Source organism: Myiozetetes cayanensis, unplaced genomic scaffold, assembly GCF_022539395.1.
Source record: "Myiozetetes cayanensis isolate MyiCay16 unplaced genomic scaffold, myiCay2020 scf9, whole genome shotgun sequence".
Classification (NCBI taxonomy): domain Eukaryota; kingdom Metazoa; phylum Chordata; class Aves; order Passeriformes; family Tyrannidae; genus Myiozetetes; species Myiozetetes cayanensis.
Genome location: NW_026088185.1, coordinates 2,539,730 through 2,565,467, shown reverse-complemented (window position 1 = coordinate 2,565,467; position 25,738 = coordinate 2,539,730). Strand labels below are relative to the sequence as shown.

At 38.8% G+C, this 25,738-nt stretch overlaps 1 protein-coding gene across 7 annotated transcripts in view; it reads left to right on the top strand.

Moving 5' to 3' along the window:
- The window catches only part of GULP1 (GULP PTB domain containing engulfment adaptor 1), a 132,258-nt gene extending 112,489 nt beyond the window's left edge, over positions 1–19,769 (top strand). For 2 of the 7 annotated variants that reach the window (XM_050339817.1, XM_050339818.1), the window contains exons 9-13: positions 2,776–3,000; positions 5,124–5,262; positions 11,597–11,691; positions 13,111–13,146; positions 17,794–19,769. In XM_050339817.1, coding sequence (XP_050195774.1) covers positions 2,776–3,000; positions 5,124–5,262; positions 11,597–11,691; positions 13,111–13,146; positions 17,794–17,865 — 567 coding nt within the window. In that variant the 3' untranslated portion in view covers positions 17,866–19,769. The remainder of the gene's footprint in view (positions 1–2,775; positions 3,001–5,123; positions 5,263–11,596; positions 11,692–13,110; positions 13,147–17,793) is intronic. The other 5 variants (XM_050339820.1, XM_050339821.1, XM_050339819.1 and 2 more) reach the window with 5 other exon arrangements.
- Positions 19,770–25,738: the final 5,969 nt, after the last annotated feature.

Here is a 25,738-nt window from a genome sequence, read left to right as displayed (position 1 = left end):
CAATCAGTGTCCTGAGACACCTCGTAAAAACAACTCTGAAAAGATTGCCTGAGTAACAAAATCTCAATCGTGCTACGTTTTCTAGCACGACGTAGCCCAACAGTGCATCTTCAGCATCATGCTCAGTGGAGTCAAAAATATATCCTTTGATGGGCATAAAGTTACATCCAATCATAAAAGAGACTAACTCCACCGAACTGGTATCTTAATCTCTTTAAGAATGATATCATGTTGTTTTCTCCTGTTAATGAAACGCGGCCCGAATTGGAACGTGTTGGATCAGCATGACTGATACTGCAAGTGCCACCCAGTGGGAACCTCAGACAAAAACACAATTGCCATATAAAATGGCAATTTAATATATTTTACTATATTTTCTTCCTTCGTAATTTGGCATAAGAGTATTAACTTTCACAAGTTACGCCCTTTCTAGGTTGTAGTCTTTAAAATAAGAGCCTCTTCCTCTTCCCCCCTGCACTCCCTTAATCTGGCGATATTTCCTGGGCTCTCTACTGCTCTGCAATGAAGATTTCCCAGTGAAAATTCATTTACTGGCCAGGTGCATGCCCAAAACTGCCATAGGAAGCTGGATGCCCCATATAGTGTCAAATGTCCTGAGAGTATCCCTGATCAGACACGTGGCTGCTCCATGTTTGGGGCTCAGACGATACCAAGGGTGTTTATTTTGGTTTTGTATTCCAATTTTCCATTGCCTGCATTCGATACCTGTTCCATCATCCTCATAACTTCGTTGCTTTGCATCCCATGTGTGTTTTTCTGGTTTCTGTCTCATTTTTCATGCGATGTTTGTGCTCTCTTATGGAAACCGCTTTTCTTTTGCTCTTTTGTGTTTCAGGGAAGTATTTTTCTTTATTAATTTGGCTGTTTTTATTTAGTCTCTTCCAATATTTACTATTATGAAATCTGTTTTTTCCATAGATATGTATAGCAACAAGGATTACACGATAGTAATACACGGTAGCAATGCAAGTCTTCCACCTGTAGGCTGGTGATACTCTTGAAATAATACTCAAAATTCTATGTCTTGTAGGTTTTTACTTTCCTTTCTATTGATTACCATTCCAAACCCTCCATTCCATAATTCCAGCATAGCAACAGATGAATTCTTTGCAATTCAGATTAAAAACTTTTTTTTTTTTTTAATGCTGAATTGCTAATTTTGAGTAGAGAATCTTGTGGTGTTTGTGGGTGTTATCACAACCATGGCACTGTTGTTAAATTGGGGCACATACAGCATTAGCCTGGTTTATGTGTAAAGAAAGTGAAGAAAGAAGATAAGGTTCAGCTTAAAAGGATTTGAAATAGTTTGTTTTCTACATAACACTGAAAAAAAGTCTTAAAATAATTGGTTAAATCCTACTCTACTGAGTTATGCAAACTTCTAATGAAATAATCGTGACATTTCCATTGTGGAACACTATGAAGACAGCAAAAGCAGACTTCAAAATTTTTGCTACATAGATCTGCCAGTGCCTCAGCCTGGGCCAGTCAGAGGGTTTTTTAGGTGAGATCCCTACAGCACAGATGCAATTCCTGCACTATCAGTGTGTAACTCTGGGCTGTAGCCAAGAACTGTCTGCACGAGTGTCCAATTCCTTTTGTTAAGATCTGCCCTCTAAAGCCTTGTTTTAGCCATCCAAAACTGTTTTCCTCAGATTTTTGAGATAGGAATTATAACTTGGCTTCAACAGAAAGATCAGCCGGGTACCTTTTTTAAATCAAATATTTAAACAGATTTCCTTTTTGCTGATCTTTCCAGGATCAGTCCTGAAAGGCTCTTTATTTCTAATTTCACCTAGACAAGATCCATTTATTTGGAAACATTTCAAGATTGCTGACATTTCTTATTTGGGTTAAAAAACACTGTAGGTTTTTATTTATAATCTTAATATGAAGGAGTCCCCAGTCACATCAGGCAGCTGATTCAGTCACCATGCAGTCACCGGCTGTGTTATGGTGCAGATATTATTCTTTTACCTCTTTTTGAAGCTGTTCTGTGGATTTGTTAAGAGATCCAGAGAATCTTGCCATCCTCAACATTTTTATTTCCCCATCAGCAAGTTTTTATTCTGTCCTGCATCCTGTGCTGCTTGTAGGGACATGAGGATTCCTCCACTTTGAGATACCTACTGAAAATACCAAGTTCAAGTGGTTGTTCATCCACACAGAAAAGATGGCAGAGAGGTGTTCATGTCCATAGATGTTTAGGTTCTTAAATTCTGTTGGTAGGAAAACGAAATAAATTTTAGTATTAATGAAAATATTAAAATTAGTCAAAATTAGTTAAATAATGAGCTGTTCTTTAAAAACATTGGGGGGATACAAATGGTAGCTGTTTCCTGCTTTGGTGAGTGATAATTGTGACCTGTGCATTAATCACCACATATATGTGCCTAGCTGGTAATTTACATGTGCAGATATGAGAGAGTGCTGGTATGATGTGGATTTAGACTTTTTTTTTTAGTGCATCTCACACACACAGTGTTGGAAAGATGCCTGACTTCATTTTATTTGGTGTAATGATCAAGGAGCATGTCATCTTTCTTCCAGCTAACCTCTTACTGTGGTATATTTTTAGGTTTTATTTTAAAACATTCTCGGGTTCTGTATCTTGTAACTGTAGCACCGAACAGCAGGTTGCTGACAAGCTTTTTTTGGAAGCATGAAGTGTTTGTTGTTTTCTTTTTCTTCTTTCCCTGACGTTACCACGTTCTGTTCCTCAGAATGTTTTCTCTTTCTGTGATTCCTTTTCAGCTGCTGCACATAAAGTGTGATAATGATGAACATATGTTTCAAAGACCCTCTGCTTTTTTCTGGTGTAACAATGAGGATTCACCTCCTTGTTTAGATATCTCTTCCATTACGCTTACTCCTAGGAGTTCTCCTGACTCTAGACTACCACCTGGATTGTTAATCCCACCACCTTCAAAAACTGGGCTTCCAAAACCAACCAGTGAATTCAGCTGCCCAAGACCTCGTGTAATCATGCCGTGCAAAAAGCTTTCTCAGTTTTGTTTTGGTTTTTTTGTTTGGTTTTTTTTTGGCTTTCCTTTGTTCTCTGCCGTGTATTAACTTGTATGAAAAATGTGCATTTTGTACAGTGGCTAAAGGACAGAGAGAAGATGTATCTTAGGTTCTCTAGGGGTACTCCTAAAATATGGAATTTGTGAAGATTTACTTGGATTTCTACATAGCTTTTTTTTTTTTCCCACCCCAAAACATAAATTCTCTTATTTCCCCAACATGTTTAAATTAGGCCATTAATGAATGATCTCTGTTTTGTCTGACAGTCTTTTGTTAAAAAAAAAAAAAATTATCTTAAGAACAGTTCTTCAAAACAAACAATCTTAAAGGTCCTACTTCAAGGGCTTCCTCCCCCATGAATTAATAGAAGAGCAATTAGGCATTACATAACTTTTAGCATACTTTATAAAAACTGTGCAAAATGAAGACTGGAAATTATTCTTAAATATGAAATGGGCATATTGCCTGCTTTTTCATATTAAGGTGCTTATTCTCTCAACTTTTCTTCCATTTGCAAGTAATGCTTGGCTGTATTTGGCGAGCATCCTGGCTTTTTCTGCATGTGTTCACTAAATAAAAATGCTTCTTGTGCTCATAGGTATTCAAAATACACATTTCTTAATTTACTTACAGTTTCACTTAAATTAGCCATCTCCCAGCTTCAAATTAGTCTGGTCCTCTGGCTGTGCCCAAAGGTGCCAGGGGGTTAATGTGGACACTGAGAAGAGCCCGTTGTGCCTAAACACTGTGGGCTGAAATCTTTTCACAGCAGATGATCTTTGAAGTTGCAATGCTAGCTCACGTTGAGTGACAGCAACGTGTTAAAATCTTAAAAATTAGTGATTTTATAAAGTTAATTCAGCCAGGGTATAACAGCGCCTGAGATTTTTTTATTATTATTAATTTTTTTAAGTAGGCCAAAAAATAAAAGCAGCTGTTAAACATAGATTTTTCTCATGTTATGTTTCCCTGTGTCTGGGTATAAATAAAGTTTAGGTCTGTGGAACTCTGGTGGGCAAGTAGTGCTAAAGATTACCTGCTTGCCAGGTGTTTTGTTTTTTTTTTAATTTGTGTATTCTGAATAAAAGGATCCGTGTGACTAATTTAACTTAAAAATTTTCCTGTGAATAGTTTGGGCAAGTTGAATCTTGCTTAAAAGTTAGCAGGCTTTCCCTGTGCCTGGCTGTACGGTCTTTCTAACACACAGAATGTGCTCTGGCTGAGGAATAACATGCACGTGCACACCAGTTTTGCCCTTGGGTTGGCAATCTCGGCTTTAATTGATGTCATTAATTGTGTCTAGTGTGGTCTGGCTTGACTGTGCCCTGCTTGTGTCCCGAAATAGTGGACTTTGTGGCAGGGGAATGAATCCTTCAGAAACAAATATGATTGTAGGACTACAATAATTGTTGGGTTTGGGGTTACTTTGCTTGCCCAGCAGTTTTTTTGGTTTTTTTTGAATCTTCCAAATTGCCAGGCCTTCCTAATGAAATCCCTTCAGTCTCACCTTCGAGGATGACAGTTCTCTTTTGGGTATTAATATTCAGTGTATCACATGTCTAGGCCATTACTTAAGGAAAAAATACATTTGAAGCTTTGATCATTCCAGTTTGTTTAGCCTGTCAAATAAGAGATCATGTAAGGAAGAATTTGGTAAACAAAAAAACGTTGGGATTGTGTCTCTTTTAACTGTGTTCTGTGGTGCCCCGAGCAGAGCACGTTGTTGTTGCCATTATTACAGATTGTGTCTGTGTTTGTACCTCTGCAAGAGACAGCTGCCTGTCACCAGCTCTGTCAGGTGGAACTGTGATACATTTCTGGCTGTTCCAGAATCAACTGAAAAAGGAAAGAATTACAATGCTGCTTATGTATTGGGGAGTCTTAGCATGTGTCGGGCTCTGTACTGCAAATGCCATTTGCTTGGTGTCAGGAGCTGGTTTTTTGCATGCTGATGGTTATTTTTAACTTTTTTTTTTTATTTTTTTTTAAATGTGGCTCTTATCTGCATGCTGAAGAATTCGGTGTTGTGATCTTTCTCGTGTGAAATATTGCCCTAATGTTTATTGTCCTTATTGTAGGCAGGCAGTGTGACACCTAAATCACCCTCCACTGACATCTTTGATATGGTTCCCTTTTCTCCCATATCCCCTCAGTCATCAACACCTACTCGCAATGGTACACAGCCTCCTCCAGTACCCAGTAGATCTACAGAGATCAGTAAGTTTTGTAACAACTGACCTAATTTTTTTTCGCTTACATTATTTTTTTTATTTTTTTTTTTTAATAAAGCATCTTTAAAGTTTGACTTACATTTTGCATGAAAAGCCAAAGACAGTTTTTGTAAATCGCATTCGGTAATGCCATTTCATTTTTATACCGTTTTCCCGGAGTCATTGATGTCGCTGCCAAGTTACATTATAAACAAACTTGCTGAAATTATTATGTGAACAGTTTGAAGGAGCTTGGTTGGGGGATTTTAACTCGGCTCTTTTTTTTTCACAGTCTCTTTTTTTGTACCTCAAGCAATGCTTTTACCTCCTGTTAGTTCTTTCCTTGTCAAGCCACAGTTCTAGCATCTAAAGCCTGCCTTTCTGGGGAAGACAGCAGGTGGAGTAAGTATGGCAATGGTGATGCAGGATGGAGAGCTGAAGAAATCCCTCGAGGAGTAAACTGTCTTGGAATGCTGCTTTTAGTACTCCTTTTCATATCATGCACAGCTTTGGGGTTTGTTTTTTTTTTAGTTATAGCTGATGAACCTCTCCAGGTCTGTGAGCCACTCCTAAAAGGTCTTCCAAAGATGATTAACAACAGCAATTTAATTTTGCAAAGGCTTGAAGGCACCTAGGGTAAGGTTCTTGACTTCACTGGGAGTCTTTTAGGAGTCCAAGAAGTATTTCTAAAAGCTTTGGAAGTCCCTTGAGGGAGAGGAGAGAGAGCAGACACAAGTGGTGTTAGAGGTTGTACAAATTATAAATACCAGTGTGTGTGTAGCATCTTCTGTTTCTGATGCTTATTTTTGTATGAAGAAGAATGTCTCTCACCTTCTAAAGAGGAAGTAGATCTTGAGACTCTTAGTTTAATACAAATCCTCTTCTCTTTTAAAAGATTTTAAGTAGGTTTATGATTGTCTGTGGGATTCTAAAAAGGTATATTAATAAAATTTTAAACTATTATATAAAGAATAGTTAATATTAAGTATTCTCATATAGCTTAAAAGAATATTAGAATAAAACTGTTCTCTTTGGAGAATTTTATGGCTTTGTAAATAACAACAACAACAAAAAAGAAAACCAACCAAAAAATAAATTAAAAGACACCCCTTCCAAGCACTCCTTTTGTTTCAAATTTGTTTCTCTGAAATTACAGGCAATGCCATAAAAATAGACCAAAATGTGCATATCCAGTTTCAATAATGGTCACTGAGTATCTTGACCTATAATTCAGTTCAAGATATTTTTTTTATCTATTGTCCTACTGCAGTTCCATTGAAAATTGAGACTAGAGATCAGTGCTGAGGCGTCTTGGAAATTCCAGTTTTTGTAACTCTAGAGGTTTTTGTAATTGTTTAGTCAGTGGGTTTGCAACATATATATAAAAATAAATTGCTTATTCAGTGATACACGCTGTTTAAAACAGTTGTTTCTTCTCTATTTCATTTGCATTCAGTTAAGGTGATTCATTTCACAGATGTGGCAGTCGGTGTCTGCTAATTCTGTGCTCCTCCACTGCCACCTCAGCTCAGGAGAGATTACAAAGTGCCTCATGGTCTTCATACTTTCGATCCCCGCTCCTTCAGTCTGTCGTGGTACTTGATATGTTAAAAATTCTTGTGTTCATCGGCTATTAATGCACTCTGGCATATTTCAAAAATGTCATTTGAAACGGGAGATGAATATTTTATAATCAAACAAGGGCTTTAAATACGTTGGTTTATGTGGTGATGTTGCTGCCAGTGCAGGCAAGCTGGCATTTCTTTCTCCAAGTCGGGTGGGTGGCAACCAAGAAGAGCCAAATATTTGGAGTCTCCCACTTTCTGAGGTCGTCTTTTCGTGTTCCTATCTCTTCCTTTGTCACTGCACTCAAGCAGGGTTGTTTCCCATCACTTTAAGTGAAATGACAGGGTGATTTTGTTGGATTTTACAATTCTGTAACCTTCACCATTATCACATTCAGTAGTAAACAAGGAGAAAGATGAGGATGTGCCATCTATTTGCTAGTGTCGACCTCAATTGCTCCATTTTTCTGAGTGGGGATGATCTGCCTGTCACCTGGGGATGGCACTTGTGCTGCTCAAGCAAAATGTGCTTTTGAAAGCCAAAGTTCATCTTGCTGATCAACTGGCAAGTTTGACAAGTCGGCTAAAAATAACTCTGCCCAGGAAAGACATGGCCCATTTGTAGGAAACCAGGGACAATACCAAGCACTTTGGATTCCACCAAGACCAAGAGCTTCGTAGGTAAGAAATGCCAGAGTTAAAACTTTGCTTACCAGCTCTTCCTGTGTTAATTGTGGGGGCTTAAATGATACCTTTGGCTTTGACTATCTCATAGTATTGTAGTCTAAGAAATCCAGCATTCTGATACTAGAGGAGTGCAACAGGGACCTTTTTTTTGGAAAGGCAGCTGTCTCCAAGGTGAATCGTCTTTAAAATGTAAGATGATTCTTGAAATTTTGAGTTCATATTCAGCAGTGTAGCTACTCAGTAAATATCTACTCACTACTGGCTTTATCAGTGATAAGAAATAGATTATTTTTACCTATTTTGAAGGAGAAAATGGCATGGTTTTTAGACAGGAAGCTGCAGATTGTACAAATGTGTGCTGACTCTTTAGGTAATACTTGCAAAATAGTGCAATGCCATCAGAAATGCAATACTAGAGACCATGCTGCTGCCTTCTCATGAAATTAGGGTTTGCAAATGTTCTTGTATGTTATCTGAATGGGCAGAATTAATTATTTCATTTAATTAAAGGAGGAATTAATGTATGTATTTCTTGTTGGCACAGCATTATTACCATATCTCAGAAATAAACTGGAGAGGAACATGCTCTGTTGAGCTGTTCAACATTTATTTCCCTCAAATGCATCAAGAACAATTCAAGGTCACAATTGGGTGATGTAAAAAATCTGTTCCAAGATTCTCTCTTTTCAGAGATATTTAAGAGTCCGGTCTCAGAATAAGGGCTGTAATAATTCCAAAAGAAAGAAACAGGGAGTAGAACAACAGGGCTTGGTCTTAAACTCTGCCAGGGGAGGTTTAGGTTGGATATCAGGAAGAAATTCTTTACAGAGAGGGTAATCAGGCATTGGAATGGGCTGCCCAGGGAAGTGGTGGAGTCACCATCCTTGGAGGTTGTTTAAGATGAGGCTGGATGTGGCATCAGTGCCATGGGCTGGGAACCACAGCAGGGTTGGATCAAGGGTTGGACTTGATGATCTCGGAGGTCTTTTCCAACCTGGTTGATTCCATGATAACTCTGTGCCTGGGTGATTGATAAGGTAAAGAGTGGGATGTTAAATGTGACAGAAAAGCCAAATATTTGTAGTTTTGTTTAATAATTGCTACTTTTGAATTTATCATAGAGTGCAGGTGGCTGTTATCCAGTACTACGTGGTTCTTCTTCTGAATGTCAGATAGGCCCCAGAAACAAGAATTTATTACTTCTTCATGTCTTTCTGTGGTTTGAGGTGCAGATGTAAAACATCAGCATTTCATGGGGTTTGAATTTGTTGACCGCTTTCACAAGCTGTAAATTTCTATCCATCCAGAAGGGAAAGGGAAGGGAAATTATATGTACTGTTCAAAAGGATCATTTTCAAAGGCTTACTGGTTACTGTGTATTGGAGAAAGAAATGCCTGTCTATGCCACAATTATTCTGGGGAGTGTGTCGGGCAAGATATTCTTGTTATAGTTAATCTTCATGCAAATACTTTAGCCTGAAATAAAAAAATACCAATTTATCCCATTTCTGCTAAAAAGGAGCCTCCCCTTCATCATCAGTGGAGCGAACACTGGCAGATAAGCTCATGGAGATCCCATGCAATAGTGCAGCTCTGCAGTGATGAAATTCTAGTATTTCTTCAGCTTTTGATCAAAAGAAAATACTGATTATTGAATTATTGAATATATCTCACGGAACTGTGTCCCTCTCTCACTCTTAGCAGTGCAGTCTCTCATAAAACACACCAACTTTAAATGCAGAAGGGTTTATTAGGCTCTGTCACTTGGTTGATTTTAAATTCTGCCCTGAACACAATGTAAATTCAGAAATCTTTCACCATGAAGGAAGGAGTGAGATTCAAGTCACATTCAAGGAGCTAAAACTCTGCTATCCTCCTGCTAATGAGCTCAGAAGTGCTGTCATTAATAAAAGCCAATAATAAAACGTGAATGAGATAATATCCATAACAGGGTGAAAAAATACTTGCTTTCAAAAATAGCGATAAGTCACAATTCAGTACTAAGAAATGAGAAAGTTGTGTTCTTTACAGCTTTCTCCTAAATACATTCACGGAATGTTTGCTAAGCCTTGGTGTTGGAACCACCCAGAAAAACATCAGCCCCTTTTAAGGGTCAAAAGAAAGAAAATGGACCCACGTAGTGAACAAATAGATTATTGAGAGTCATAAAGCATAATCACTTTTTTTGCCCAGTAGAGGTTAAATTGAAAGCCAAAGCTACTGTGTCTGAAGGTTACTTGGTAGGAGCCTCAGAGCATCTAAGGACTCTGGTTATACTGGAGCAGCCCCATTTTGGCTGTGAAAGAGGCAGGGGATGAAGGAGATCCTAAATTTGACATTGGATTATCCTATTTAGAGTCTCTTTTGCACGCAGGTGGTCTGCCCCTGCCAGGAAAGACTAGATTTCTTCTTGGCTCCAGTGGGCTCTTGGAATAAGGCTCTCTGGTCTGGGCCATCTCCTGGTCCCACGGGACCGGTTTGTAGCTGTTTAGCCACAGCTTTTGAAATATGTAATGAATCAAGTTCCTGCTCAAGTTTCTGTACTTTGTTATGTGAATTTCTGTATTTTATTGTGGGAGTGAGTGCTGGTAGCTGCCAGCTGTTTAAAATGCCCGTTGTGCAGGCTGATACCACCTAATTGATAAAGTCAAAACACACCGAGACCGATATGCACAATAAATGTCGAAGAGCTTAGAGAGGCACAGGTCTAAAATTCTGCCTCTAGGGAGGTCAAAATAAAGACATCTGTGTAACCACTTGCATGTCCTTCACCACTGGTAACACCACAGCATGAGGTAGGGGTCAATTAGTGGTCAGCTGGCATATTTTGGATGTTAAGGGTAAATTTTGTGCTTAACAAGAAAACTCTGCCAATCACTTCTGAGTTACTAATGGCCCCTTTTACTCCTACCCTCTAGACCTAGCATTGTTTTAAGGTAGGTAGAATGCTTACCAGGTTTCTTGCTGCACAGCCATGAAAGTTAGGAGGTAGGGTATGGTTTCTGTTTTCTCTCCACCAGTGACAAGACTTTAATCATGTGATTCTGTAAATTCTGCAGACAGTGTGGTTGGGTTGGGTTAGCAAAGTTATTTTCTTACTTCCTTAGTTTTACCTAGGGTGAGATAGAAAAAGTCTGTATAGATGGCATTATTACATGAAGAGGTAAAAAAATAGTATTATTGAGAAAGAAAAAACCCCACCCAACCACCCCCCCAAAAGAACAACCCCGAAAATGTTTGGGCTGTCATATACAAAGAACTAGCATTATACTGATATATTTCTAATATGTAAAAACAAACCAAACCAAAACAGTTGTATTGGAAGTGTTTCTTCTTGTTCAGACAGAAAAGAAACAAACGGACACACACCCACAGAATATATACTGCACGAGGGAAAAAGTGAGAAAAGGTGTGCTATTGAGAGAGGGAAATTTGCAATCATTCCTTTTATGGATCCAGATTTAGTGGCTTTTTAGAGTAAATGCCAGTTCATGGTCCTGTGGTTTTTTTTTTTCCAGTTTTTCTTTCTTGACTTGATCTTATCCAAGGTTTAAAAACCCTGAGAGTTCTTAGTTTTAGTTACTACCAGCTGAAGGAACTGCATCAAAGGCCTTGCCTTACCTGAGTAAGAGCAGTTTCTTGTCCTTAACTTGGGAAGTGGCAGACAGGACACGAAGCCTGGTTTGTTGGCAAGGATATGTTAGTGATGTAATGTTAAGATGAAATTTGACAGCTGATGTCCAGTTGTTTCCTCTTCATTTTGGAAGTCCTTGTACATGTAGATTCCACAGCCACACTCCAGTAGAAGATACTCTCCTCAAGTTGCAACTTCTCATCAGGTCTCTAGGCTAAAGAGCAGCTGAAACAGAGGTTGGATGGTGTTCTTGAAAAAAATATTTGAATATTAAAATCTGGAAAACTGCTCAAGGCCTGGCTTTCGAATCCAGATGTTAAAAGCGGTGGTTAATCTGTTGTGTGTCTGGTGGTGCTATTGTTCAGCTCAGAAGGAGATGTAAGCTGCCTTTTTCAAAGCACTGTTGACATAGCCCGTACCTCTGCCCTCGGTGACTCACTTTTCTGTTGTTCCAGAGAGAGACCTTTTTGGAGCAGAACCTTTTGACCCTTTTAGCTGTGGAGCAGGAGATTTCCCTCCAGACATTCAGTCCAAACTAGATGAGATGCAGGTAACTACCGAGTTATGCAGTTTTCAATGGCTGGGAGCCTGTTCTTGAAATACATGTTTACAGTATTCTGAAAATGTGTTCTAGACTGTCCACCCAAATGCACAGAAAAAAACGCCCTGTTTCTGACAATTCCTTTTGTAAGTATATCTCCTGGCCTTGGAGCTGGAGTTGGGATTTGCCTCAGGAGTCTTACCTGGTACTAATAATGGAGGCTTTCATCAAAATGGTTTGGGAACCACTCCCTGGGAGGGGAGTGAGCAAGCTGAAAAACAGAGCTGATCCAAAAGCCTCTGATCTTGTTACTCTTCAGCTCCAGCAACCATCACCATCCCACTGTACCCTCCTCCTTCCCTCAGTGGCATCAGCTAGGTTTTTCATAGCACTGGCACAGGCAAACATACGTGCTTATGGGGACGGGACAATTTTCGGCTGCCTTCTGTGTTTTAAAGCAGCTGTGTGGCACTCTGGGGCAATGAAACTTTGGAGAATTGATTCAAAAGTTCTGAAATTGTGGTGTTTTTATCAGGACATGTTTGTTGATTCTGAAACACTCAACAGGATCCACTCAGTTATTGACCCAATTTTGAAACAATTCTTGGAGAGCGCCCTCGAGTTTTTGGAATACATCACACTTGTCAGTCAGACTTTCCAAACTCCTAGTTCCTGGCCAGCTTGCTTATCTTTATTCTTTTTCAGGCAGCCTGCTGGCAAAAGGGAACACTGAAAATAATGGGAACTTGAATTTCTAGGACCCTGGATCCTTAGCAGAATGTGTTCCCAGGGTTTCCAACCCTCTTGTGTCTCAGGAGCCCACAAAGTCCCAAAGCACTAGGCCCTTGGGCTCCTTTTGTTCCTGCCTTTTGCCTAGAGAGCAGCAGAAGCATCTCAAAATGGCTTAAATACCATTTAATTTCCTGAGTAAATTTTTTCAATTCCTGTTCATTGTGAAATTTTCTTTTCCTTGTCAGTTTAGAATGGTGCCACTGACAAACTCCACTCAGTGTGAAGTAAGAAATTTAGCTTCTTGGTCCCCTGTACTCTGCCCCATATAATCTCAAGGAGCAGCTAAAAGCCAAAACTGGCTTCTTTGCAATTCCAATAAAAATGCTTGTGTTTTGTGAGTGTTATAATGTTGTTACCAAGCCCTAGGAATAATCCTATGTCAATATTTAAATGTCACATACTAAGAGTTCCTGCTACAGGTAGTGTTGTGACAAAGTTTTGAGTTGTTAGCCTATAATGTTGCAAAGTGCTGTCACCTCATAAAGCATCAGGGAATGGAACAGTAGAATATTCCAACTTTGGCCAAAGCAAAGGCTGTGGGCAGTTATTTTACTGTGTGGCTGGTGCAAAATACAGATTGAAACATGTTTTTTCCTAATGTCTCTTTTATCTTCTTGTGCTCTCCTGGCTGCGCAGCGTCAGCGATGGTTGGTATATCATATTTTAATAATGGTATTTAAAGCATTTACAATTGAAACGTGCATGTGTTTGTCCTGTGTTTTTAGTTTTTGTGTGTATGTGTTTATATACAAAAGCTTTTAAGATTTATGTTTTATATATAAACCTCTTAAGTCAGGGTCATTTTCATTTTAGGCTGCCTACAATTTTTAAGGTAGGGGACAGCTGATTGTATTTTTCTTTAGATGGTCTTATCAGGTGCTAATGCTAAGGTTTCATTTTTGTTGCTGTTTGTTTTCTTGTGTGCTAATGAAATCATCATCAAATTGTCATTAGTGAAATGGTTTAAGCCAAACCTTTGATACATGGATTGTTGTGCCAGTACAGTCATATTTGCAAAGGTATTTTTATTTGGAAAGAATTATTTAAAGCTTTACAACGAGACTCAACAGTTGTTAGATACCCAGCCTGTGAGAAGGAAGGTGAAGTGGGCTCTGCAAAAGGTAAAAACACAGAAAATTTAGTGTGCTCTGGGAAATCCAACATTAAGAAAGATGAAACAAAAACGTGGGCATGTTTTCTTCTCTGAAATGCAAAGTGAAGGAACTTGTTTTCTTCACGTCACAAAAGCGCAGCTTGAGTGTCAGTAATGATGTTTTCCATCAGATATATAAAAGTAGGTTGTTTACAGACACCTATAAGAGATCCAAGTATAAACTTATTCCGGGAGGGTGTTAAATACAGCTCATCCTGCACTGGGGATGGCAGGCAGGCTGCCCTGCCACCAACCTCGTAGGAGCAGCTCAGCCCAGACTCTGCCCCTGTTTGTGGAGCAGAGGGACAGGAGGTGCCTCAGCAAACGTGCCCCAGGGAGCAGAAAAGCTGTCCTGGCTCACCCTCGTGTTGGAAGGTGATCTGTAAGGAAGTTGGGAGAGGAAAGCACAGCACAGAAGAGGCACTGGATAATAAACTCTTAAGGAGTGGGTGCTTTTTCTTTGCGTCCAGTATTCTGAACTTAATGAGATATCAGATGAAGTTCTCCAGCTCCTGGACAAACACTTTTATTTTTAAGCTTCAATGGGGATCCAAATTTCACATTTTAGCTTTCTATTCCATTTCTCAGTCCAACCCCTGTTGATCTTGTTGGAGAGCTCAAAACTCAAACATGTGCTGAGATGTGACTTTTACAGCTCAGGCCTCTCTCTGATGACTATCCAACCTCCTGTTTCCCTGCACCCTTATACTGAAGCATATTTTCATCTTTGTTTTGACTGTATCCAGACATTAATAAAATGAATGTCTATTTTCCCAGAAATCTTGCAGTGAGGAGAAATTTCCTTGGACCATGAATCATACCAGCAGCAGCTGCTATAATTCATTAAAACCCCAAGGTAGTTAAGATCATAAAGCTTCCAGGAGGTGCAAGCCATTCTTCCTACATGTCCCAAAGCAGTCAGTAGGCTTGACATCTTTCCATTTGAAATAAGTTATGCTCAGCCCTCTAAATAATCCTCTCAGAGATATGTAAATTTATCATTGCTTCACTGGGTTTGTGCTGACTTGAGCTCATAGAGTGACTCCACTGTGCAGTGATAAGTGAGTTAACCTCAGAGCCATAAGATTGACTTAGGCAAATTTATCAGGCTGATAAAATGGCACTTCTTTGCCTTTTATTATTTACTGGTTTTAACCAGAATAGCTTCAGGTCTTCTTATCATTGACACCAATAAAAAAAAAATAAGGGAATTCTGGAAGATGGATTGGTGTTTGGGTTGCTTTTTCTAGTGAAAGTAACCTTTGTTCCTCTCTTTAAGGGACTAATCATTTCCTTTAGTACAATACTGTTACTTATGGGACTAACTAACATGTTCAGTCCTTCTGTTAAATTACCTTTAAAGTAAAAAAAAAAAACTTACTTGACACTGTCACTTACTTGTCACCATGGGGTGACAGTGTCAAAATCAGCAGATGGACAAATTCTTCTGACCAAATAGAAGTTCCTGACCCAACAGGAGTTTCTTTTTCCTGAACCTTTAAAGTACAGGAAGCCATAGGATGCGTGGTTTTTAATGAATGGGCAGTGTTACGTTAGGAACAAATATTATTAGAAGCTGAAGTGTGAATTTCACAAGGCAAAATAATTGAAATGCTTTGTATTAAAATTAGTGATACATTTTATATACATATATATATATAAAAACATGATTACCAAAAGTTTATTATATATATAATTTTAAAAAATCTACCTAACAAATTAGTGGAGTTTTTTAGGAAAAAAAATGAATCATAATTTATAATCTGCTTGGTCATTCCAACTGACTTCCTTATTGTTACAGCTGTGAATGCTGAGTTGAAAGTAGGCATTGGCTGTCTGGTGGCTACTTTAATGATCATACATCAGCTTCAAGTAGGAGCCATAAACCAGAGAGACCTGTGCAGCTCAGATGTATAGATATAACCTGTAGTCCTGAAAACACATGTAGCACTCAGTGTTCTGCACTGCTGGGAGAATTACAGCATAGGATTCTGACTCTCTTATCTGCATTAATCACAATTCCACTCTGGATGTACAGGAGAATCTATTCTTTAAAGCCTTGTCTTCCCATGGCTTGCTTGACTACAGCTGATTGGATTTATCTATTTATTTATTTATTTAAATTCTATCATGTATTTGCCAAAGGATACTTTTGGAGATTCCAAAAACTATCTAAGAATCTGGAGTTATTTTGCAAAACCTGAGGGATTAGGAATGGTGATGAGTGTGGGAGATCTGAAGTCTGTGCTTTCCTGGTCTTTGCAAATTTGATTGCAATCACTTGGCCAAGGAGTCTGCTGGATGGAAATATTTTTATCACTTTTTTTTTTCCCTTTAGAGGATTGCAATACAACTTTCCTTGGTTTATACTCCTACACACTTGACCTGTACTTAAATATTCATGAGACCTGTGAATGCAACTGGTGACAGCACCTGGCAACCACAGCACTGGCTTCTTTTAGACCAGACAGTAGTTCATTACGATAATAAAGTTTAAAAGCTTTCTCAATAATTATGGTACAGAAAGAGCAGCAGTCTCTTAATGGCTTAACATTTATCTCGCTGCAAAGATGTGAAAATGGGATTGCTTTAAATGCAAAATGTCACAGCTTAAAAGAGGAGTAGGAGGAGTAAATGGGGGTGGGGGGAAGTGGCTGGAGGGAAGTTGCACATGCAAGGTGAAGGGTCTCTGGATGGTCTGTTAAACCAATGTCTGTTCTGCTGTTGCAGATGATCAACCATCCTCGGGTTTAAGCAACAACTATCCCTTTTACAGCCTCAAAACTGGAAGCAGCCTTTAGATACTTCCAAAGTTCTGCACTTCAGGCACATTTTAACTGTGGGATTTACAACTGAACAGATTAGGCTGTAGGGCACGTTCTCTGAATTCTCCTTCTGTGTGAGCAGTCCTCCTTTGACTGCAGTTACATCAGTAATTGGAACCCTTTGGGTAAATGAACAATGTCTGTTTATAACAGGATGTGTTCGACTTGGAATTTTAGCTACCATTTGCTTGAAACATCTTCTGCACCCAATGTTCTTCCTTTTAGTCCTTTGAAAAGATACAGAACAACAACAACAAAAAAAAACCCCAAAAATATATATAAAAAGTCAAATACACCAATGAGCCTTGGCAGCAGCACCATCTCACCCAGGTGGAACAAACAGGGTAGCACAGCTGGGGTGATTTTTCTCTTGAAGGTCAAGCCACAATTATTCAGTTATTTTAAAAGAAAAAGGGAAATGAGAACAGGAGCACTTTTCCTGTGTTAAAAATGCAGTTGTTGCTTTAGAACTGGTGCAAACTAAGTACCTTTTGAAAGCCAGACACTTAACAAAGCATACAAAAAAAAGGTACTTGTAAAATTAATTTCTTTGCAATAGAGGAGGTGGTAGCATTTAGCCTATAACCTTTTGAGTGTTTCTGCTAATAAAACTAAGTGAGCAAAAAGAGGAATTTCGGTCTGAACTTTTAAAGACATTCACTGCACTTTCCAAAGGCCATTTTATTTTATTTCACCCAATTACATGCCTTTAAATCGTGTAGTTTGTTCATTTGCAGTAGAGCAAGCGTGATTTTATTTGCCTTTTTCACGAAGCTCAGATGGCAGTGGGCATTAAACACCTACCAATTTAACTGCACGGGGAGTGTTTCCAAACCAACCTCTGACATTTGGTAGAGCACTTTCTGTTGGGCTGCTCTTAAGATAAGGTGTTACTAAATGTAGGAGACACCTGGGATTAATAACAATGACTATGTCTTGTATTTCTAAAGTGTAGTAAAATCTTTGCTCATACAGCCCTAATCTTTCCTGCGTGTAAATAACGTTGAATTTTGCTCAGTAACAACACAGTGCAAAGTCAAGCTTGTTTGTTTTTCTCTCAGTCTGTGACTATTCAATATTGTTAATCTATAGTAATTTCTTCATTTTATATACATATTGTGTTTATTTTGTCGTGTGACACATATGTTTTGTAAGTTAACCACTAAGACTTATTAAAAATTGGCCAACCAAATAATACAAATGTTTGTGGATTCAGTCTGAAGTATCCTTGCAGTTTGTCTGCCCAGTGATAGGTTCAAATCTAGATGTTTTTTAAAAAGAGAGAGTAATCCTCCAGAACTCGCTTTCCTGTTTACTAACTATTGTCTTATCTTATTGCAGGAGGGGTTCAAAATGGGATTAACTCTTGAAGGCACAGTATTTTGTCTTGACCCACTAGACAGCAGGTGCTGATGCCAAGAAAGTAAATGTGAAATTCCTACGCGGTGGGTTTTTTTCTGTTCCTGAACACGCACTCACAGATGCTATCCATGTGCCAAAAAAATTGCTTTTTTCGACATTTTAAACCCTTGTGAGGCTTGCTCCTGTAAAAATCCGACCTCCTTCCAGCCTTTCCCTGTACAAATGTAAAAAGTTGTATTTGTTTATGAATTATTATGAATTAAATTACGCTGTGGTGTTTTCTTTCTCTTGCACTTTGGCCCGAGTTTATTACGCTTTATGACTCTTAGCTTGGGAGAGTTCTTCAGAAAGGTCACACGTACCTCTCTCTCCTGGCAAACGTGCAGGCATGATTTTTTACATAACACTTCACCTGGCAGCATTTTGAAATTACGCTTTTAAGGCATTATTTAACATTCAAGCGGTGAAATTATTAATATCTGCTCCAAAAAGTTCAATTTGCAGTGAAAAGGCATAAAATACTGACCATTATTATTCGCTTCAAAGGTGAATCTGGATGCAGCGTCCCTGATTTCCATTACTGTGTGTGGTTGCTGTGCTGTATATATGTTGTTATTAGTTTATGAAATCCGGAGTTTGGCTCCTTAATTCATGTTTTAGAACCTAACAAATTGCTAGTCTGCTAATTAGCGCTTAACGAGCCTAGAAGAGCTGCTGAATTGCAGGACGGACAAAGTAACTGCCCCTTGATTTGATATTTTATAGCTGAATTTAAAGTATGGAATTTGGAATCCATTACATGGCAACCATAACCTTAAAAGGAAGATTATGGTGTTGCATTTTCTTAGGAGTTTATGTGATTTTTGTACATAAGCAGGCACTGGGTTCGATTCTCTAATTGCTTTTGACACCTGAGTGTTTACAGTCAGGCTCTGTTGTTTTTTTCCACTATCTGCTTTTATGTTACATGTCTGTAATTTTGAAGCTGGCTGCAAAGAATTCAGTGTAAGTTAGTAAGTTCTTCATCCCCGCTGGTTGTTCATGTTACAGAAACACCTGCACACCGAAATTTTCAGCTGCTGGTGAGTTGAGTGCTGACCTATCTATGCACACTCTTCATTCATCTTTAGCATAAGCAATAAAATTCCCTCTTAAACCTGTCTCAGAAAATTATTATCGTTAGTTCAATTAAAAAACTTTAAAACCTCTAATGTTTTCCCCTCAAGACATATAAATGTGGAACTAAAAAAAAAAAAAAAAGAATTTTCAGATTGTTTCCTGATGGTTTTTTTTTCCATGAGATCTTTTTTTATGTTTCTTCTGGTTTTGTCCTTAAGGATTACAGTTTACACCAAACCCACATTTTGCAACTTTGTCATCACATGTGTATTGTTATGCCTGTTTCAACAAGCTACTTTTGCATGTACCTTTTTGGAGTTCCCTGAAATGGATGGGATTGATTATTCCTTTGCTGAGTTTGACACGTGCTCAAGTAGCTTGCTGAATGGGGGCCTTAATGTCTTACATTACATTAGTCTTCCTCTCTCTTATTCTGTGGTCATCATTCATATAGAGTATTATATAGAAATATATATATATATATAAAATATATATAAAATCACTAATGGATAGAATAGTATATGTTTCATAAAGAAAAGTCTTTATAATTTTGTTTGTCATATAGTATTTTGGAATTTGTATAATGAGGATGTTTAGTAGCCATAACAATGGCCTTTTTTAACAAATAGAATTTGTATTTTTATTGTACTTTAAAAAGCTTTACATAATAAGCATCTATTTAGTGGTCATTTATTATCAATGGTAACACTAAGATAATGTTTGCACATTTTAAGGAACCTTTTTCGTTACTGATTTTTATGATAGTTGACTGCAAATGGCATGGTTAAACCTTACATACCTGGTCAATCCATACAAAAAAAAAAAAAAAAAAGAAATACTTTAATCAACACAACAGCGCATTTTTAATTTTTATGTGATCCAGTTGGAAAATGTATTTCTATGTAATCTCAAATGTCTGTTTAATTTTGCCTAAAATAAATGTTTTTAAATAAATTGCATCCTAGAACCCGGTGTTCATTCGGTAATGGAAGGGAGGGTGGGGAGGTGCTGAAGGGCTGGGCAGGACCTGCCACAAAGGATGGTTTAGTGCTGGAATGTGTCACTCACCTCATGTTTCTCTGCTCAATATACTTGACTGCTGACTGACCCCAGTGGTCATTTAAGGAGGGAAGGATGCAACTCAAGTTTTCTGAACCTTAGAAAGCAACCTCTGTACACCAGATGCATCAATGGACAGGCTGCTGCAGATGGTGTTGATGCTTTGAGAAAACTAACCTTAAAACCACTGGGTAATTATTTCCCTTTCTCTTCGAGCTAACACTCCAAACCCATCTATCCACTTCCATTTGTGGAACTGGGGCTGGAACAGTTGATGGGAATGGATGCTGTCAGGACTAGCAGGTAAGGAGCTTGTGTCACCTCCTGTGAGCTCTCAACACGAGCTGCTCTTTCCTGCCGGTGCCAGTGTCCTTTTACAGCTAGTGAAAGAACATCTTGTGCTAAATCTTCAGACTGTTACTCTAAAAATACAGATTTGAGAGCAGTACAAGGAGTCCAGGTGACTGCTCTCGCCCTGGTCGGAGTAAATGGGAGTGCTGCTGTTGATCACAACAGAAGGTTGGTTGTCTTAATACAAATTCCATTCCATCCAATATCTGTTGAAAGCACAAGCTCTGAGCTTTCTGAAAATACCAGAAAAAACCAAACAAACTCAAAAGCTGCTTTGGGCTGAGAATGCAAAGTGATTCTTCTAATTGTGTGACTACAGGCATTTCACTTCAGCATTCAAAAAGGGAGTAACATCATCTGCTAGGTTAGAGGTACAGTGCTAATGAGTGATGAACAAGACTTTTTTTTTGACTTGTAAACTTGCCCTCCAACAAAAATAAAAGAAAAATATCAGTGCAGCTGTGTGCTGCCTGTCTTACTCCAAACTTTTCTCTTTCTTTTGGATGCCTTTCCTTTCCATTTTTGTTTTTTCTTCTTTAAACTCTGATTGCCCTGCTGATCACGCTGACTGTGGCTATATCACTTCTGGATGTCTAACACTAGATTTTGTATTTTCTCTCTTTTTAACCTTTGATAAACCTCTGAGCATCACTGTAGGATATTCTCACCTTAGTTCATTGTCTTTACTTCCGATGGGTTTGTGAGTGGCTGTCTTGTCCTTCCATGGGACAGATGTGTGATTATGTGCTAAGCATATAATTGATCAGACTGCTCAAATTGGCAAAGATCAGCTTCTTCATGTGGTAAAAGGAATTATATTCTGGTTTGGCTTCACTGATGGAAAGGAAGAAAGGAAGGAGAAATTCTCACACTTGCAGCAGTGAGTGTGGTTGTGTAATCCCAGAGGTGACTGAATGTGCCAAGGAACGGGGCTGGCTCTGAGACTTCATTGTGATGATTAATTTTCAATTTGTGGAACTAAGCACAGTCTCATTGTCACCAAGGAATTCTGCTTCACAAAAAGAGTCCCTTTGGCAAAGGAGGACCGTGTGAAATCTCTGGTTAAACACCCAGAGCCCTTATTTTCACTCTATCTCATTTATCACTAGAGATTGCCACCCTTTGGACACCCTCATATGACGAGAAATGTGTTAGTTATTACAGCTCTCAAATTATTTTGACCCTTTGGGGGTTTGTTGTTGCTTTTAAAATTGGAGGATGAAGAAGTCACACTTGAAAAAAAAATAAATCTGAATAACTGGCCGTTAGTTTAAAAAGCAACCAAAAAATACCTACTAGGAAGTGTTTGGTAAGTTCAGCTAAAAGACAGCAAGTATGATTTGTGTATTATCAGCCTGCTTTTTTTCCCTCTCCCCTTTTAAGACAGATTCTCAATGAGAGACTGAGGCCTGAATTGCATTGTCAGCTGGTGAAAAGTACATAGCAGTTCTCATCAACAAAACAGAGAACGGATTTTCAAATCTATGATTCTGTTCAGTTATTTCAGAACAGTAAGGCTGGGTTTTGTCACAGGGAAAGTTTGACATCTGTAATACCTGCTGCCTCCTTGAGATGCTTCAGTATTCACTGAGTGTTGGTGCATAGATTAAAGAAACTGCATATTTATTTATTCATCAGACCATAACACTTTCTGGAACTACAAGACGCTTCCAGTGGATTTCATGGACTGCATACATAATTCCTCTGTGTCACGGGGGAAAGGTTTCCAAATGTATGAATATGCAGCTTAACTTTTGAGTTTAAGAGATTTCTCAAGAAGCTAATTTATGTATAGTTTGGGGTAACAAACCCTGCAAGTTTAGTCTCCTACAGCTGATTCTGGAATGGATTGAACTTATTTTAGGGCTTGTGTGAGTCGCAGCAACCAAATCCAGCTTATTTCAGCCCTTGGACTTTTTTTCTTCCCCTCTCCACATTTTCCCCTGTTTATTTCAGCAAGGCTTCTGCCTTGCAATAAGGACTAAAAAGGAGCAGAAACAGATTAGGAAGGAAGTATAGAAGAAAATTAAAGGAGGGCAAAATACTATCTTGTGCCAACATCAAGCAATTTGGCCACATTGCAATTTTTTGTGAGGCTTAACTGATGTGATGTTTCTCGTTCTGCCCCATCCCTTTTTTGTGCCCATCTCAGGATCGTGTGAGGGCTGCCAAGAACCAGATTTTGCCATGTTTCCAGCCCACAGGAACTGCTCTCGGAGCTGTTTGAGCTTGCCAGAGGCAAGGAATGCTTTTCCTAACCCCTGCAGCCTCACGCAGAGTAGGTAACAAAGTGAGCCTCGTCCAAGACTCCTGCTTGCTGCAAGCTCCAGTTTCCATTCATTTATCCTAATTTCCAGTAGTTTGCACCATATTAAAGACCTGGCTGAGTTGTATATCTGAGGAAACCTTCCAGAAGGACTGTTTGCTGTACTAAACCGTTGCAAAAGTGCTTTAGCTCGTTGTCCTTATTCCAATATTTACTGAAAAGTGTGACAATCATCCGTGTTCTCTAAATGCCTGTGGATGAAATGTTTACCTAAATTAATCTCCTTATGATGAGAGCTTTCCCAAAACAGGAGTCTTAGAGTAGACCCTTAGGAAATTTTCATCAATTCAGTTTCCTTTGCAGCTCCATCCTACACCCAAGTTTCTCTGACTAAAAAGCAACCCAGAAAATCCATTCGACTGAGCATTTCTAAAAGCTACCTGAGGTTCTGCCCTGTGTGACGTTTAAATTGTTGCAAGTTTGATTTCTTGTTGGATTTTATTCTGTCAGCATTTTATTCAGTAAAAAACAAGATGCTTTTCGAAGCTTCTGCACCGAAATTGGTATTGGAATGTTTTTAATATTTTAATTTTCACTGTAAGTAACTAAATGGGTTCTCTAAGCATCTGAGCTGGTTCGTTTTGGAAAACTCTTGTGCACTTTAAATATTTTGGTGTTCTTGTTTGGGTTTTGTTGTTTTCATTTTTTTGAAAGGAGCTTCACTGTTTTCAAATAAAGTGATCCTTGATGGCTGAAAAGACTGAGAAAATCCTGAGCCTGTGCACTGAAACAGGACAAGGTTCTAAAGAAGAAAGAAAACCAACAAAGCTTATTTGAAGGCCCTTGATAGACTAAAAATCTGGGCCTTTTTTTTTTTCATCCTCATCAGTAATTTTTAGGATATGTTAGGGCAATATTATCGTTCACATACATACTTTGCTGATTTTTTTCTAGTGGAAGAGAATCACTATAATGGCAGATTAGAGTTGCCTAAATTCTAAGCAGTGCAGGCATGAATTTCCCATGTTTTTACAACTTTATACGTATTAGGATACTCTGAAGAAGCCAAAATAGATCTGAATTATTGAGACACTTCAACCCTGTAAAATAACCACGTGATCACATCTAATTTGCAACAGGTAAAGCTGGGAGGCAAAATGAGCCACTCGACTTGGCAATAAAAGTTTCAAGGTAAGTGGGAGTTGGTGAGGAATTTTACAGGAGGATGGAAATGCTCTGTGGGATTGCTTGTCTGGCTGGGCTTAGGTGTGCTCTACTCATGAGAAAGGCAGGATTTATGCAGTTTTGTCTGATGATCTGCCATCCTGCTGCTGAGGAGCGTGTAAATCAATAAAATGCTTGATTCCAGTTCCAGATTTTCAGTAGAGGTGTCCCACGATCAAAACTTTTGATCCTGACAGTACAATTTGCAAGTCTGTTCTCACGTCTCGAAGGTCTTAGTGAGTCTACACTAAAACCTGTCCCTCAGATTTAGGGGTTGTTGCCACTCACTGCGTGTATTTTGATAGTACCTGTAGATTGCCATAATCTTTAATGTGAAAAGGCTACATTGGCCTAGGCTGTGATCCTTTAGAGTTGGATGCTGTTGTAACATTGCAATGTATGAAATTGGAGTAATGGAATGTCACAGGAGGTTCCATTATTTAATAACCCTTAAAAAAAGTAGGAATTTTAAAACAACAGAATCTTATTTAAAAGTCTGAAATATGTGACTAGAGAGCTAAGTAAACAAGATAAATTGCCTCTTGGCACTCTAATAAATAAACCAGTAAGGCCACTAAAGCCACATGAGTCATAGAGCCATAATGAATTCGCTTGAAACTTAGGAAAACAGGGATTTGTTTTCTCAGGACCACAGATTGAGTCTCTCACAGACCTCCCTGCTTAAAAAGTCAAATACCAAAGGGAAAAAATATCCCACACAATGTTCTAAACAATATTTGACTCTGATCTAATGTATTGCTGTAGATAGGTTTACATCGTGGCTGAACTGGAAACATGATCATCACAAGCAATAATGCAGTTTCCATATTGTGAATTCAACCATTTAGAAATAACAGCATTACTTCTAAAAGGCACTAAGTGCTGAAAAAAATCCAAGACACAACGATTAGGACTTTATGGGTTTTAAATATGCATGGAGGGGTCATCCTGATTCTTACTGTGTTCTCATGAGCAAACTTTTATGGTCGCAAAAGGCACTGGGAAGCACTGAAAAGGTGATATAAAGTGAGAAAGCTAATGTAAATGAGATTATCCATCGGACAAACCTGAATTTGTGTGACCACAGAGCCCACGGAAAGTGCTTAAGGGCTCTGAAAAGATAAACTTGGGGGCATCTGTGAGAATGTAACTGATTCAGGAAACGCTACTGAGCAATATCTCTCAAGGGTCTAAAAAACTACTGCATGGCGGTGTTACTGATGGGTTTCATTTTTCAGAACGATGTGGGACAAACTGTTTGCATCCCTTGCAGGGCCATTTGCTCGTTGATCCGCTCTCATCTGGAACGGGATCCGTGCGGCTGCGCGCGCGGCCCTGTGCGGTGTGCGGGCAGTGAGGGGCAAGCAAATGCGCTGACTGCCTTTTCCTCCAGGGAATGCCGCTTCCAGGGGGTGGCTCTGGACTCAGGAAGAGTTTGAGCTGCTCAAACGGGGACACACCGCAGTTTCTGAACGAGAATAGGGATTGCCAGAGCTGGCAGAGTTTGGGGAAGTGTCAAGTCAGTCTCCACCAGGATTTCGAGCACAAGGCAAACAGGTGCAGACAGACGTTGAATGCATTCCAGACACTGGCCCCCCTCTCAGCTGTTACAAAGCAGAGAATATTTTAAAAATTCTTTTTCTCACCCCGAGACTAAACCCAGGGGAGAAGGTACCTTTAGATATATCCTGATAGAATTTAGATTAAATAGGGACACATTCTGACTCCCCATATTTAATTAAAAAGCAAAAAGACAGCAAGCAAGGGAGAGAGTTTAATGGTTTGTATCAAATATGCATTAGCCCTCAAAACTTGGAGTGGTTATTTGTACAGAGAGTATTCTAACATCTGTTTGAATGCTACTTATTTTTCTTATAATTGTTGAGGTTTAATTCATTTTTGTTT